Source organism: Alnus glutinosa, chromosome 7 (genome assembly GCF_958979055.1).
Source record: "Alnus glutinosa chromosome 7, dhAlnGlut1.1, whole genome shotgun sequence".
Lineage (NCBI taxonomy): Eukaryota > Viridiplantae > Streptophyta > Magnoliopsida > Fagales > Betulaceae > Alnus > Alnus glutinosa.
The window spans coordinates 6,102,542-6,119,656 of NC_084892.1; the positions used below are offsets into that span (position 1 = coordinate 6,102,542).

At 34.8% G+C, this 17,115-nt stretch overlaps 1 protein-coding gene across 1 annotated transcript in view; it reads right to left on the bottom strand.

Moving 5' to 3' along the window:
* LOC133872725 (insulin-degrading enzyme-like 1, peroxisomal) overlaps positions 1-15,044 on the bottom strand; it is a 28,504-nt gene extending 13,460 nt beyond the window's left edge. The window contains exons 1-13 of the mRNA XM_062310305.1: positions 14,821-15,044; positions 14,629-14,704; positions 14,073-14,140; positions 11,851-11,942; positions 11,686-11,759; positions 11,515-11,558; positions 7,521-7,572; positions 4,661-4,783; positions 4,452-4,564; positions 4,195-4,357; positions 1,940-2,032; positions 1,223-1,308; positions 1,054-1,140 (exon numbers count right to left, since the gene is read on the bottom strand). Of these exons, the coding sequence (XP_062166289.1) occupies positions 1,054-1,140; positions 1,223-1,308; positions 1,940-2,032; positions 4,195-4,357; positions 4,452-4,564; positions 4,661-4,783; positions 7,521-7,572; positions 11,515-11,558; positions 11,686-11,759; positions 11,851-11,942; positions 14,073-14,140; positions 14,629-14,704; positions 14,821-14,943 (1,194 nt within the window). The 5' untranslated portion in view covers positions 14,944-15,044. The remainder of the gene's footprint in view (positions 1-1,053; positions 1,141-1,222; positions 1,309-1,939; positions 2,033-4,194; positions 4,358-4,451; positions 4,565-4,660; positions 4,784-7,520; positions 7,573-11,514; positions 11,559-11,685; positions 11,760-11,850; positions 11,943-14,072; positions 14,141-14,628; positions 14,705-14,820) is intronic.
* Positions 15,045-17,115: the final 2,071 nt, after the last annotated feature.

Consider the following 17,115-nt stretch of genomic DNA (forward strand, 5'->3'; position numbering starts at 1 on the left):
GCATATCATTATTGTAGATTGGTCTTATATTTGCAAAAAGAATGGGGAAACCGTTGACCACCTTTTACTCTATTGCGTGCCTTATGGAACTCTATTTTCAAACTATTTGAGCTAGCATGGGTCATGCCTCGCCGGGAAGAGACTTCTTCGCTTGTTGGATAGGGAAGTTTTGTAGTCCTTAAAGTGAAGCTATTTGGAAAATGATTCCGGTAAGCATGATGTAGTGTATTTAGAGAGAGCGAAATGACAGAAGCTTTGAAGACGATGAGAGGACAGTAACGAAGTTGAAGACCTTGCTTTTCTATACCTTTTTTCCAATAGATGATTGCCTATGATTGTTTTCATATTTCTAGTTTTCATGACTTACCCGTCAGAGGGCGACCTAGTGGTCAAAGGGCAGGCTTGGGATTAGCCGTAGACTCGGACATTATGGGTTCGATTCCGCACTAAGAGTTCCCCTAGATTACCTGATACATGGTTCTGGAGGATGGGTTCATGTATTCGGGGTTTACTCCCTAGGGGGTTCTGAAGGGCTCTGCCGCTCTTGCCTTGATGAGGTTCCACGTCATCAAAAATAAAAAATAGTTCATGACTTTCATGATTTCTTTTTTCTAGCTAGGTACTTCTCTTGTATATTTCTTGCGTACTTGGGTGCGCCCTTTAGTTTTTAATGAATTTCGTTACTTATCAATAAAAAAAGTTCTTATTTTTCCTACAATCCTCCCGAAATAATATTTGGCCAATTTATATACATGAACACTAACCTATGATTAAAACTGGATAACTGCATATATGATGTGTGCTCCCCGACTTCTCATGTCATCAAGCATATGACAAAAATGTAATTCACTAACCCCTGATTTTCATGTTATTTCTGACCAAGAAACAGATGTTTGGGAGATTGCAGTTCTCTTTTTCCTAAAATCCTTCCGAATTGATATTTGCCCAATTACATGAACATTGACTAACTATGATTAAAACTGTAAAAGATAACTACATGTATGAAGGAAAAAGAAAGAAAGTACATATATAAATAAAAACTGCCTCAATTACCCGCATATTTGTTGCAACATTGACCGCATAATCTACAGGAGGAATTTTGTCTTGATAATGGAACGTTGTCTCGCAAACAGCTGAAAGCTTCATTAATATATGAAATAGACTCAGTCCTATGAGGAGAAATCATATAGACACTATGCAACAAAATCTTGTGTATATATACCTCATCAAATATCCATTTGCAAATGCCGGACTGCTGTACAAGGTGAATATATTTGAATAGCAATCCTATAATATCTTGCATGTGCTCTGCAGTTCGTTCAATATTATATGATCCAGATTATTAGACACCAGGGGATGCATGACAAACACAAGACTGAGAAGGGAGTAAACAGTGAGAGATGAAAAGAGAGAAAAAGCCAAGGGAAGAGAAAAACAAGCCAGAGAGGAGAAGAAGCACCGGAGAGGGGAAAAGAGGGGAGAAAAAATACAAGAGGGAGACAACAACAGTTGTTCAATTTTATCAATTCATCATAAGCTACCAAATACAATATAAAATTAGGTTTAAATAGACTAAGGGCTGAACCCTAACCCTAATGGTACTTGGGCTAATGGGCGGCTAAAATAACAACAATACAACCCGTCTGAAAAAAAACAAAAAACAAAATTGCAAACTAATAAAAAGCACAATAATGGCCCAGCTCTCAATCACCTAACCACAAGATCATGGGGTGGTGCGATCTGGGCCTAATGTCTGGTGCTCTGCATCACCAGTCACAGTATAAAAACTAATATGTAAGAAAAATTATGAAACTACTACCAGTATAAAATAAGTCAAATGCCTCTGACCAAATCAGATAAATGAGGGAAGGAGAGGGGGAGAGGGGGGGGGGGGGGGGGGGGGGGGGGGGGAGAGTAGTAAAAATTTAAAACAACTAACCGTGACCAGCATCAGTAAGATCAACTATTACTTTGAAAAATGCAAACTCCAAATCCCAATCTGCTTCACCTGCAGATAATCCCGTGGCCCATCCTGCAATATTTTTTTTTTTTTTTTTGGGTTTTCGGGTGGGGGAGCAATTGAATCAGATGGGCTTTTGAAATTAGTAAGCCATACAATGATAAACAAGCATATACGTTACTCCTATAAATTCTGTCTTTCAACACAGACAACGGGAATAATATCATCCAAAGCAAGTATGTTAAATGCACCTCATCCCTTTCAAAAGGTGGTCAGCAAAATACTCAAAATATTACACATTTATCATTCCAATGTCAAAAAACTTTTCCTTCTTTAGATGCTAGACTTTGAATCTTAGATTTTGAATATGTACTTACAAACTTTATTAATCTTTGGGAAAACTTCTTTATAACCTGTGATCCATGATCTTTCATCACTTTTGTAATTAAGTACTCAAACATTAAAAAGTGTCAATTTAAGGTATCAATCTTTCAATTCCAAAATACTCCTGTATATTTTTTTATTTTTATTTTTTAAAATTTAAAATTTTTTTCAAAGATTCAGGTATGGGTGTTTTTGCAAAATTCCATTAAATTCTGACCAATACCTAAATCTTTGAAATTTTTCTTCTTTTTTTTTTTCTAAAAAAATTATGGGTATTTTGAAAATTTCGACAAAATTTAATGGAAAATTCTAACGAATTGTTGAAATTGAAAAAAATTGAAAGATGGACACCTTAAATTGACCCTTTTTAAAAGTTTGAGTACTTAATTGCAAAAGTGATGAAAGATCAGGGGTTATAAGTGAAGTTTTGGCTTAATCCTTTTTTTTTTATAAATAATCGAAATATCATTGAGAAGCACAAAAGGCGCAACCCAAATATATTGAAAATATACAAGAAAACACCTAACTAGAAATAGAAAACAAGTCAAGAAATTCATGAAAACTAGTCAAATTAAGGTTTAAGGCAGCTATCCAGTGGTAAAGAGTTTTGAAAAAGAAGACATTAGTTCCACCATAGTCCTCTCGCAGTCTTCAAGACATCTATTATCTATTTCCCTCCAAAGACATCACAAAGGGTAAGATGGAACCATCTTCCACACAACCACACACTGAGGACTATCTCTCAATCCTCTTCAACAAGCAAAAAGGTCTACTACTCTTCTAAGCATAACCCAAGCTAACCCAAAACAAAGATAGCACTCCACAAAGCACTAGCAATTTCACAATGGAGAAGAAGATGATCCATAATCTCTCAACTTCTCTTACACATACAACACCAGTAAACCACAATGACACGCCATTTCCTTAGGTTCTCCATGGTGAGGACCAAATTAGCACCTTGAACTTGCATAAATTATCCCCTTCTTAAAGAGGGATGTCCCTTGTCCACTTTGAGGGAATTCTAGCAACACAAATAGGGGCTTACGTCACACAGTCATGGATGAGTTGCTTTTATTTACTGAGCCGTGGACTCACAGTTCCACCTATAAAATTGTTTGATTTTACAGGCATGGCCGCACAAGACACAGAGGAACCTGAGAACATTGACCCATATATTTTGGGTAAAGGCCAAGTATTTTGGGGACCAAACTAGACTTTTGTGGAGGATCGATCAGTATAATACAATAGTGGTTATATCTACACATAAGTTATGCTTAAGTTATGATGGAATGGAAGTTATTTTCTAGCTAGTGCTCTGGTATTGTCTCTTCAATTATTAGTTAGTTTCAAAAAAATATACACAATATTTCTGCTGTGTTTTTCATGAGGTAATAATAGTAGCGCCACATAAATTATGTGAATATATATATATATATATATATATATATATAGAGAGAGAGAGAGAGAGAGAGAGAGAGAGAGAGAGAAGCAAGTACACTTTTCACTAAGAAAATAAAGAGTCATTACATGTACAATGAACTAGATTATGTTTGGATTAAGAATTTGAAAAAGGAAAAGCCAATCATCTCTGTGCAAATGAAATGGACAATTATTGCAGGAGACATTAAAGTACAAGGCTCAAACATGTTATTAATCGTCATATTCTAGATAAACAAAGTAGACAAACCTTCTAAATTCTAAAAGGACGTATCTTAGGGTGTAGCAACAGAAATCATTATCATATAAATAAGTTCTAGCTAAAAAAAAAAAAAAATTAAACTTCTGGGCATGTAGAAATGAAGAAATCTCTTGGAAATTGATAGTATGAAAAATGGATAAGCAAAACCCACCCAATGCTTTCAAGATGTAAAACAAAGATCCTTCTCCTTCATGGCCAATAAGATGACCAAGGTACCTGCATGGCCCTTCCTTGTAATGGTGAATCTCCGGAGTTATTGGCCATATAATTCTCAATTTATGACCTTCTTTTATAGGGACAGTTCTGACAAGAATCTGAAACAAAAACACAAATGGCAACTAAAAATTGTCCCTTCAAAATCTCAAACTCTACTGCATGTGTTTTTTTTTTCACAACTAGTAAGCATACCTGTAAATGTTCCAATGCACAAGGCTGACCAGGACAATGGAAAGAACTTCGATCAGTGTTTCGAATGTCCTGGAACTTTTCCTCCACCAGGTTTTGAATTTTATCAAGATTTTCTGGAAATATCCATGATAAAGGAATTACAATTGTTGATAATTTGACGCAACTACAGCATCCTCGATCCCGAACTATTACAGGCAAAGTATACTAACCTTTAGCATATACAACCAGATGCATAAGGTTGGCAGAATAATTTTCTTCGTAGAATTTGATAAGCTCATGTCTTGTATCAATTCCTCTTGCTTTTGGTCTAACCTCCAAGGTATCCCAGTTCCCTACACATGAGAAAAGTATTTAGCAGATTGTAAGAAATGGTAGATATAGTGAACTACAGCAAAGTATAGACATCATGTTTCTTATAGAATAGTCTGTACTTTTTTTCTGGTAAGTTACACACACTTGGCTGGTCTTGAACCCAGGACCTCACCCTCTACTTCGTTCTTAAAGGTCAATTTCTCCTTATATTTGCATATGCAAGCACAGGTAGCTTTCCAGATGTCTTAATAACTTAAAATTGGTCCAAATCTGGGTGATTAGGTGCAATTTTTCATTACCGGACACTTTGTGTACTTGAATTCTAAAAAAGATTTGTTACTTGTCAGATACGTCAAGTCTTGTTAGTGTAAATTCAACCTTGCCAACACAAAGTTAATTATTAACCTTCAGAATAGGTCAAACTTAGAAGCTAGTCAAGTTTTTTTATTTAGAAAATATTTCTATTTAATATATGAAGGAACACACTTTCTTTTTCTCTATCAAATGATAGGATTGGAACCCTTGGCATCCACTCCATAATGATTGTCACTTATCACTAATAGTTGTTGCTTACCACTTTTTTTTTTTTTTTTGGTAAAATACACATATCCCCCTCAAACTATTATTCAATTGTCAATGTCCCCCCCCCCCCAAACTACCAATTATGCCAATGTGCCCTCTAAGACTAACAAAAAGACAAAAATGGCCCTAAATGTTTTTCAATAAGACAAAAATGTCCTTATAAATTCGAAAAAAAAAAAATTAAAAATTAAAAAAAATTAAGAAAAAAAAAAAACCGTTTTTTTTTTAAATTTTAATAATTTTATGAAGGGTATTTTTGTCATTAAGGAGGACATTGACATTTTTCGGTAGTTTATGAAGGAGATTAACACAATAGGTAGTTTGAGAGGGACATTAACAATGGGGTGGTAGTTTGAGGGGGTTATGTATATTTTTCCTCTCTTTTTTTTTTTCTTCTAATAAGTAAAAAATCAATCTCATTAAAAGCGTAAGTTGCCCCTTAATACACCGGGAGTATACAAAGGAAACACCTATAATTAGAAAAAGAAAAACGAGCAAGCAAGTCATCAAAACTAAACAACAAAGGATGCACATAAGCCATAGTCCAAAAGTACAACGTAAGGTAAAAAGAGAATAAAATCTCCTCCAATGTACTTTCCAAATCCTTAAAGCTCCTATTGTTCATTTCCCTCCATAAGCACCAAAAGAGACAAATAAGCGCAATTTTCCACAACACAGCACTCATTGGCCTTCCAGAGGACCACCAACAAGCAAGGAAATCGATAACCCGTTTGGGCATAACCCAAGACATCTGGAAACGACTGAAAAGAGTCCTCCACAAAGCAAAAGTCACGTCGCAGTGAAGAAGAAGATGATCCAGCCCATGGACTCCCCAGTCTTTTTTCACATATAGCATATGTTTATCACGATAATTGTTGCTTACCACTTGTTACTACCATTAGTTTTTTTCTTCTCTATAATCACCCGACTAGGTGGCATGAACAATTCCATAGAAATTTTGTGGCTAAAGTCAAGTATGAGGAGGGAAAATTCATAGCTCTGACAGGCTGAGAGCATAGCAAGAACGTATAGACATGGTCATTGACTTTCAACTAACAGATTGGAACAGTAAGAGTATAATGGTAAAGATGAGAAAAAATGCCAAAGTCAAAAGCTTAGCCTATTCCCAAGTGATTGAGGTCAGTACATTGAAGATTTTGACTAGAGGAAGAGGAAAGGCCTTCATCACTTGAGTAGCTACGCTTCATGTTGTTAGGAAGTTGAGTAACCAGATGTAAAATTAAAAAGTTGTGTCAAATCGAGAAAGCTGAAAAGGAGTATATGCTAGAAAAAACATTAAATCCAATTAATATGTTTCCAGTGCGTGTTCAGGCATCGCCAAGGGTTCCCAACATATATGTTCCATGTGTTTCAACAGAGTTTGCAGACATTTCCCAAGCATTTCCAAAACTATCCCTGGTACTTTCTGAATGCTTCTAAAAAGCGCTTTCCATGAAATTCCCAATAGTTTTCATCCCAATTTAGGGCTTTCCTTAAGAGCTAAGATGAAGCTATCCAGTCTACAAAGCAGCGTACTTCAAATGATATTAAGATATAAAAAATACATACTATAAATTGGACAAATTTGAAGGCTGGGAAATATATGATGCATGCAAAAGGATTTGTGACATGGCTCAAGTACCGCATAAAACCTTTGGATATATAATTTATGTTTCCTTGCGTTTTTGTCAAAAACCATAAGAAAAAAGGACAAATAAATGTAGGAGATAGCTTCTTTCTTCACTCTTATTTTGAACCAGTGGTCCATCAATTAAAATAAATCATTTGTAAATTTTAACTATAATGAAAAATATGCATATCAAAAAAAGATTTTACAAACCTTAACAAATTAAATAGGCATATAGTTCACCTGTTAATATGCCATATCCCGTGAAAAGCGGTTACTACCTTTCAATATTGTAAACAAATTTAAGAGAATAATACATGAATAATAAAATTACCTCATTCCAAAAGAAAAAAAGGGAAGAAAAAAATGCACATCAAAGAAGAATGAACAACAAAAATCAGTATGCCTCAATGCCTCACAAATGGAATACCGTGGCCTAGCACTAGGAAAAACCCAACCACCAAAAAAGAATGCATGAAGAAAATCCAGATGATGGGTAAACTATGAATTAAAGCACAAATGTTCAAGGAAAAAAATAAACTCCAGACCTGTGCTGAATTTATGAAAAGGATGACCCTCCATACTAAAATGTTTCTGAAGCTGCAAAAAGTAACAAATTCAGGCGGAGAATGTGATTAGAAGTATAATACTCACACGAACATTACTACTATAAAAACCAATCAACATGATTGAATTCACATGGAAATGCAATAATAGAAAGATCCAAAATACATAATTGTAAGGATACGGCCATTAACTTTTCCCCCCTAATTGTGTGCAACTTAAGCACTAGTTTATCTTCCTCAGCAGGTGAAATAAAACACTCCACTTAACCTAGAATCTACTACTATTTCCTTGGTAAATCCAATAAGCACAGAAAGACCAATTCTTTAAGAGAACCCAGAGGACTGACTACATATAGGCAGTAATTAGAATACCTCCTCACACAATTAAGCGGCAATCCTTACAGTAAGACATTTATTAAGTCAAGGAATTAGAAGCTTCCCTACCAAAGGAGACTCTAAATCGAGCCTAGTGTCATCAGAGTGAAAATCATATCCATGACTACAGATCTTAAGTCAGAAAATTCTTTGAATTGAGGCTCCTCAACCCCTCATGATTCTTTCCACTTAAGGTTGCCACACTAAATACAATTGGTCAGAAATGCTTATTTTGACATCCCACTATTGCCCAAAACCAGAAACCATGAAGGCATGCCACGACAATCACCAGGGGGTTTTTCAGGAGGTCCAACTCAAGGTATGTCAGCATCTTAGTTCACCTACATGGCAAATGACTGCGGCATGGACTGCAAGAAAAATATCACCGCCAATGCTAAGGTCACCATAGCCACCTCAAAGTATAGGTCTCCAATCTCGGGCACATTCCTCCACCAACAAAATGCAAATTCTCCACCAAAGCTCAGCATTAGGAGGCCATTCACAGCAAGAACAAAACTAATATTCAGACACCTCCATGCCATTAAAATATGCCAAAAACTCTGAGGCAAATTAAGTAACAGGCTTCAACGCCGTTTAAGCCTAAAGTCCAGCCCTCTCATCATTCATCAATCTCACAATTGATCGCGACCATAGTCAAAGTAAAATAATACAGTGGAAAGCAATTATCAAAACATTTTAAAGTCCACATATAACTCCTCCATGTATCACACACATGAATCAAATTTTGTTATCAAAACATTTTAAAGTCTACTATACTACATTTTGGTCTAGAAGCTTATGGTACTCGGCTCTCACCTGAAAGACCAATTTTCTTTTAACTTCATATATAAAATAAAATTAAAAATTAAAAAAAAAAAAAAGAAAAAAAGAGAGAGAGAGAGAGAGAGAGAGAGAGAGGAAAAAAAAAAGAACTTGATGGGTACAGATAGCCAAAAAAAATAGAACAAACATGACTTTTTCAGTGTAAGTAATAAATAATTTTGTCGATAAAAGGATCAGCCTCAAGTTTACAACAAGTGCACCAGAGAGGACCTCCAAAAGATTGCATTCTTTTTTTATATATAAGTAATAAAGATTTTATTTAAAAAAAAAAAAAAAAAAAAACGTAAAGCGCTCTTAAGTACACAGGATGTATACATATGAACTACCAAAACAAGAAGAAAAGAAAACCAATAACCCTCAAAAACTCAAGCCCTCAATCCCAAAACCTTCAGAAGGCCCCAACCCTACACCACATGCGCATTGCCTTTCCTAAGTCAGGAGGCCGTGCTAGAATCACCATAGTTGATGGAGCTTACCAAATTCAATACTTCCCTCCTACCTTTGGTCTTTGGACGCGCTGCCTCAACTCTTTGATGGAAGTCCTCTTCAATAGCTTCCAAAATCGCCAGGGACGGATCCATATCCTCCTTACTATCAAACTCCCAATCCAAGGCCAATTCGGGAGGTAAAACACCCAAAGGGTTAGGGGAGTTGACATCTTCCTCATCCCATACCTCGTCACCCTCCTCTCAAGCAATCACCTCCCCAGGCGAACCAAAACTTACTGGCCACTTTTGAGATTGGGCCATTCACCCTAAAATCCTCTCCCTTAAGGCGTGAGGAGAAACCGGAGTGGGAACACCTTCAAAAATTAACAATAAAAAAAAAAAATACAAAAGAGAAGGAGATCAAACGCTGCCCAAGACAGTCATCCATTTATATGATACTCTTAAGAATAAATCTTTCAACATGCATAAAGAAAGTTCCACTCCACTAAAAGTGACTCCGGCGCACCTTCAAAAATTAACAAATCAAAAAAAACTCCAAAAGAGAAGGAGATCGAATGCTGCCCAAGACGGTCATCCATTTATATGATACTCTTAAGAATAAATCTTTCAGCATGCATGAAGAAAGTTCCACTCCACTAAAAGTCCGGTAGTTTTGTTCTCTCCAAAGAATCAAAACAATGCAAAGCAGAATAGAGTTCCAACTTGTACTACTTTTATGATGGCCGTACAACCCTTTGTAGCAACAGAGGGGAACAACAACGATAATAAGTGAACTGTTTGAATAGCTGCCCTTTATATGACCTGGCCCAAAAAAAAAAGGGTCGGGGGGGAGAAATTCAAGTTTCTCCACTCCATTCAGCCCCTTTTTTACTCTAATATTACATATACACACAAAGGTTTTGAACCGCTTTTGCTGCAAAACAGAATAGCAATCAAACTTCTCTTGTGAGAATACGGCTGATGCAGGACAATCAATAATAAAAGCAATACACGGTGAAATTAGGGCAAAGAGAGGAAAAATAAGCTAAAAGAAGAGAGAGAAGCTAGAAAGAGAAAAAAAAAAACTAGGGAAAGAGAGAAGAAGCTGGGAGAGAGAAAGAGAGAGAAAAGGGGAGAAAGAAAGAGAAGGAGAGAGAAAATGTGCATGTTTGGCAACCATTTATTTTCCTTTCTTCCAAAAAAAAAATCAAACTCCTTTCTTCACGTTAACAAACAACTTTCTTTACTTTTCTCTCATAAAAAATTCAAAACTTCTTTCATCTTTATATCACATTAATCAATTCCTTCCTCCTTTCCCCTCACAAAACTCCTTGCCAAACACACACAATAACTTTCTCATAATTTTATTCCATCAAAATCTGATTCCATTGGAGTACAATGCTTAAATAGACTCCGACTAAGTCCTAGGGCTATGCCCATTTATTGACTTTCCTAATTTACCTAACATAATTTTATTGACTTGCCTAAAATAACCTGGGACAATCACCTATTTTATTCAATTACCAAAACAATTTAGGGCAACACTTACTACCATTAACACTTGAAAATTAAATACTAATAACTTGGTCTTGCATCAAGAGCTTTCTGGAGAAATAAGACAAAGTAAATAAGTAGTTAAGTGCATAAGCAAAATCCTCTCTCTAAAAATGTTTTCCTTTTTCATACTGAAATTATTAAATTTTTCTTATTTATGATTAATAAGAATGTATATCCACCAAAGGCATCAAGGTAGTTAGGACATCCTTTGATTAGATGTCACCAGTGCCTTTGACTATGTTTCATTTAAGTACCAAAACAAATGAGCTCACAAACACATGCCCCTTGATACCTCTTAACACATGAATCCCCTGAAAAAGTTGACATGCTACAGAAGTTTTTGTCTCTATATGTTAACATGCAACAAGCATAGGACCCATTACTGACACCTAGGCAGCATGAGCTACTTTCAAAAAAGTGTATCTGAAATTCCTGCAGTCCTAATTTGCTGCCATTGCTGGATCCAAACACATGTATAAGAATGAGAACCATGGCTAGCCCAAATTCCAAATGCGGCTTATAAAAGAACACAGCTTGGAAAAGAGGAAACTGCTATCTCAAAATAAAAGGGCCATACAGCCCATATGTCTAAGTTGCATTAAATTAACAGTAGAACTACGATAGATATGAGAGTAGTTTCTAGAAACATTTAGAAAATATGCTTTTCCTAAAAGACTTGTTACAGCCTCAAATTTCACTCATATAGCATTTAAGATTAGTATGTCAAGCATATTGCAGTTATAAAAATGCTTAGGAATGGCAGTAACCGGTACCTGGTACATTCTCCAAGCATCAGACAACAAGTTTTTCTGATTCTCTGAGAGAGAGAGAGAGAGGGATGATCAACAATACTTTCTTTTTTTTGATACAGTAAATGATCCACAATACTTCAAACGGAGAGAAAAATAAAGGTTTTAGACAAGAGCCAGAAAAGAAAAACTAACCAGAATCAACAGCTTTAATTTCCCTCGTGGTAGCATCAGCTGACATCAAAGGTCCAATAAAGAACTGAGCAAATCTGAACAGCAAACAACAGACATTATAGGGTCACAATGCTGATAATACTAATGATAATAACAGCCAGCACAAAAACGAAGAGCATCATCTACCTGTCCAAAGCCTCTTCAAAACCATCAGCGTTAACGTCAAAATGATAGTTGGTGTGCTCTGAAGATGTAAAAGCATTTGTTCTGCCACCATGCTATGCATCACAAGATAAACCACATAGAGAATGTGGAACGCCCAGATCAGTTAACAATCTTACAAGGATACCTAATCAACTAAAAGCTTCTCAAGGCAGAAAAATATATGCAGGGATAAAAATGCACAAATGTCAAGTAAAAAAGTCCAAAAAAGAAAACACTCAGGAAATCCTAGCACAGAAAAAGAAAAACACTAAAAGAAAAAAGAAAAAAAAAAAAAAAAAAAAAAAAAGAAAAAAAGAAAAGAAAAGAAAAAGTCTATCCCAGCTTATCATACAATACATTAGTATATAGTACCATTCCCTTCATTCCTCATCTCACCCTCAAAATGCAAGAGACTTATCATACAACAAAACAGTCTCTTTCAAGTTCAACAGCTTGAAATGGCCAGGTTGTCATAAAAAGCATTAAAACAAAATGAGCTTGGTCTTCACCCTGCTACTACCCAATAAATTTGGTTGGACAAAAGAAGAGGAAATGAGCGGTAAAAGTAGCCGCACAGAGAGATGGGGAGTACGTAGCGCCATCCAAGTGTACTGTTTGAATCGTCAAACATTGAGAAATGATATGATGATCCAAGCACTAGCCACAAGGGATAACAGATTGAAAGTGTGTGATTGCACAATGGCAGTTCTATAAATCAACTGTTTTACCAAAAAGTAAACGGGTCCCCAAATTTCATTGTGATCTTCAAAGACCATCTGTATAGCCTCTCAGCATCCATGTAGTTTTCTCCAAGTCTTGGAAGTCCTGAAAACTTAAATAGAATACAACATACTCTTGAATCATACTACTCATCTCACATTACAATTAGCTTGTAATCTGGACGCTCAATGAGCACAAACTGATACGTTCATAATTTTAGGGCTTATGTGGCAGCACACGTGGCAATTCTAAAGCCCAAGTCGGCAGAGAAAAAGGAGTATATTCTCCATGGTTTATTTCCTTAAGTATTTAGTTTAATAAGGAATGTATTTTCTATTAGTTATTTCCTTCTTTGTTTATTTTCCTGCATTGTGTTATGACGGCTAGACCTAATGGTTATGTTTTATGACCTAGTCGTCATCTATTTAAGTGTAATCCTACTCAATGAATAAATATGCTAAATATTATGAAAACCTAGATCTTTTGGTTGTTTTGGAGATCAAGGCTCTCTCGAAGTAGCCATTGGAGATCACGGCTCTCTCGAAGTAGCCCATATCTTTTTCTTTTGTTTCTTTTTATTATTTGATTGCATCACAAACTCTTGTAAATAATTTATCTTTACAGGTGAAAATTCAACCAAGTAGTATTTCCAAAAAGGAATTGAAGCTCTGCTGAGAACAAGGCTTATTGCTTGGTGCTCCCTAATTTTATTCTAAGCCTTTTTACAAAAACAGTTTAAGAAGTTGCCTCAAGAACCAAAAGACACCTTAATAAGTATTCTTCAAACTGAAACCTATCAATCACTGTATACAATTGAAATATCCATAGCTTACAATACATTTTTGTGCCTAAAAATATTTTTATTGAAATCAGTAGGGTCGGAAATTTGAATCTCGAAGTTAACAGCACAAGAAAATAGACCGGTAGTGTGAGTATTGAATTCATCTTTTACTCATAAAAATAAAAATTTTACTTCAACTCTGTCCATCTGAAAGTTGAAACACCAGAAATCAGTTCCAGTATGAGCAAGATACACCAACTCGTTATCTGATAAATTTCTCTGTGCAATCAAATTTGAAGAAAATAATTTATTTTTGGCTTCACAATCAATAATTCACAAGATTGTGATTGGACCATAGAAATTACAATAACTACCTTTATATGCATACCCCAATCGAATCAATCATATAAACCAAGAATGTTAAAAATTCGCTTCAAGTATAAAACAGTTTTGTTCTCAAAATTCCAAAAATGCCTCATAAATTCATCAACCTCCTGTCAAGAAGAGGCCATCCTAGACTGAGCCTTATGCTAGAAAGGATTTCCAGTCTTGAGTTCACACTTCGTATCTTCTTAAATTTCTATTGCTTTTAACAAATTTTGATATTAATGACAAATAAATGGAAAACAGAGAAAAATCTATTTATCATCTAATGAAAATCAGACAAGGCAGTAATATCCGAAAAGGCACAAACAGTAACTACCTCTGTAATGTACGTGGAGTAACTATCTTCCACTGGGTATTTCTCACTAGCAAAAAACAGCATATGCTCTGCCAAAAAAAAAAAAAAAACACAAAAAATCAAAATGAAATCCATTAAATAGCTTATTTGCTTCTAAATCCACCTCAAAATCTTCAATCTTCACAAATGTAATCCATATTCAAATAAAATTCTTCTATTGTTAGTAATATATATCAAAACCCAGTAAAATTCTTCTATTGTTAGTAATATATATCAAAACCCAGTATTATACTCGTGTTTAATTCATTATCTGCACCTTCGCATCGCATCAGAAGCCCCTTTCACAGATCATTCACTCAAAAAGTTTCCAATTCTCAAGAAAGACAAAACCAAATTATATCACTTGTGTGTATTTTCCTATAAGAAAAATGCCAACGCAGGAACTCACAGAGCGGCATTGCACTAAAACTAGCGATTGAAACAAAAGAACACACCACCAGGTACGTGCATGCAATTGTAAATTATTCACTAGACTAAACTAATACTGTATAATAATATCTCAAAACACAAAATTCACCGAGAAAATGGGCGAGTCCCTCGAGGCCTTCGGGGTCGCTGAACGAGCCCACGCCCACAACCATGGCAGCAGCACACTGCAACAAAAGAACACCACCAGAACACAAAGATACAACCCGAGGATTGATATCAAGGCGAACAAATTAGAAAGAAAGTTAAATCTAAACTCGAATTTAAAGAAAGATTGGATTGCCTTGTCGGTGTCGGGATCGCTGATTAGGAGGACCTTGAGGGAGTTCTTGAGGACAATCCTCCTGTACTCCCTCTTGTCCGTGCGCGCCTTCACTATCTCCACCTCTTCCTTTCCAACAGCCATGACTGAAAGCCTGTGAGATAGAGGGCGACGACCCAGAGACAAACAGAGGGACTCGTATTTATAGAGAGGAGGGAGCTCTTTGCATTTTAGAAAATGACAAAAGCAAATAACAAACAACTCCGACCAAAAGATCTCGCAAAATTTGTATTACGTAACATCAAAATATTTGTTAAAACTTATTCAAAAAAATATATATATTTGTTAAAACAAGTAAAAAAAAGTAAAAGTAAATTTGGATGATTACGATATCTTTTTTTTACGAATAATCAACGACATTTTCTTATGCCACATCAATATATACTCTAATCAATCTTTTCCTTTCAAAACTAAGTATGAGATTATTGCTCATCAGATAAAAAATAAAAATTCAAGTATGAGATTTATCATTAGGTTGAAAAAGTCTGATTATGTCAATGTCTTCGTTAGCCCGTCCCAACACTCAAGTTGCAAAAGAAAAAGAATCGTACACATTCTTCCAAGTATTCCCATTCTACATTCCTATCAATAATTTTTTTTTTTTTTTTCCCTAACCCTTGTCCATAAGAATTTTTGGCTTCATCCTTGAATGTACCGACTATGACCAACCAGAGGGGGTCGGGAGCGGGTGGTAACCAACTCCTTATATATGGTCGAATTGTCTTTGTTAAACTTGCCTTTAAAGTACAGACTACTACCTTTGGTCCAGGAGTCGCTATGGGCCTGTACCAACCCGACGAGGCTGGTGCTCAGCCTAATGTGACGTACCACAATCACAACAATAAGTAATGTTATATGTCACCCTATGTCTCCCTTGCGTCTCTCTAAAAATGATGTAACCCTTAAAATTACCATTAAATTTATGATAAATCATTATTGAATTTTAATCCAATTGTGATTTTAAGAGTCACATCAATTTTTTGTAGATATGAGGTGAGATGTAGCATTACTCGGATTTTTAAGTGTGCTAAAATAACTCATCAAACTATCAAAGTGTGTCAAAAAAGCTATTTTTTTGGATAATACCCTTATTCTCTTATCACATTTCTAGTAGCCTCATCAAAATAGTTAAAAAATTATTTTGGTGAGACAATTACGTGAAAACGCACAAAAATCACTCTCAACAGCTTCATCAATTTCACCAAAAAAAATTGGGTGAGTGAATAGTATTCACCAATTTTGATAAATAATATTCACTCACCAAATCATTAAAAAATTATAAAAGTTGTCATTTTTCTCTCTCTCTCTTCTCCTCTTTTTACGACCCAACCAAACTTTGACATGTTGAACGTCTGTTTGGTAATATTTGTAAAAATTTCTATTATGGATATAAAAAAATTCAGGAGCTTTTCAAATGCTGGAAATCATTTTCAAATATCAATTATTTAAATAGATTTTTAAATGTGGCCTTGACTATTAATAAATTTTATCAAAATAAATCATAAAACTTATTTGAAAAACAAAACAATTTAAAAAAAAAATATGACTGCTAGGAAAAAAACAAACAATCAAAAAAGATTAAATAGAAAAAAAAAATAAAGAAGTTTAAAAATATATTATTTAAATGGAATAGTGATAGTGAATAGTTAAAATGATGAAGTTGTTAGGGTACTTTAAAAAAGTGGCTCACCAAAATAGAGAAACTTAATTTTTAGCTATTTTGACAAGTAAAATTTGGTAAGGCTACTAAGAATGCTCAAAATAAACTAAAATACAAAATTAATAAAAAAATATATTTTTTTTTAAACAAAAAAAAATCTAAAAAGTTAAATAAATTAAAAACTTTACAATTTATTTTTATTTTTTTTTGTTCAAAAGAAAAAACCAAGGGGTAGCTCGGCGGGAACTAATTTTGCACTATTTCCATTTTTTTTACTAAGAGTGACACATGTCATCATTTTATTGGTGCTGATGTGGACACTAATTGAATATGTCAAATGTTTTGACTGCAAAGACTAAAATGTTATTTTGGCCTACCCTGATGACCTTTGAATTATTTTTATATTGTAGAGAGTTAATTGTAATTTATGCCAATTGCAATGACTGATTTTGCTTTATTTGAAAAAAAAAAATATATTGTATTAATCCACTCCTTTGGTTTTTTTTTCCTTTTTTTAAAATAGTTTTTTTATTAATTTTTTATATTAGTTTTTAAGAAAATGTTTTTAAAAAAAAAAAAAGTGGCATTTTTGACAT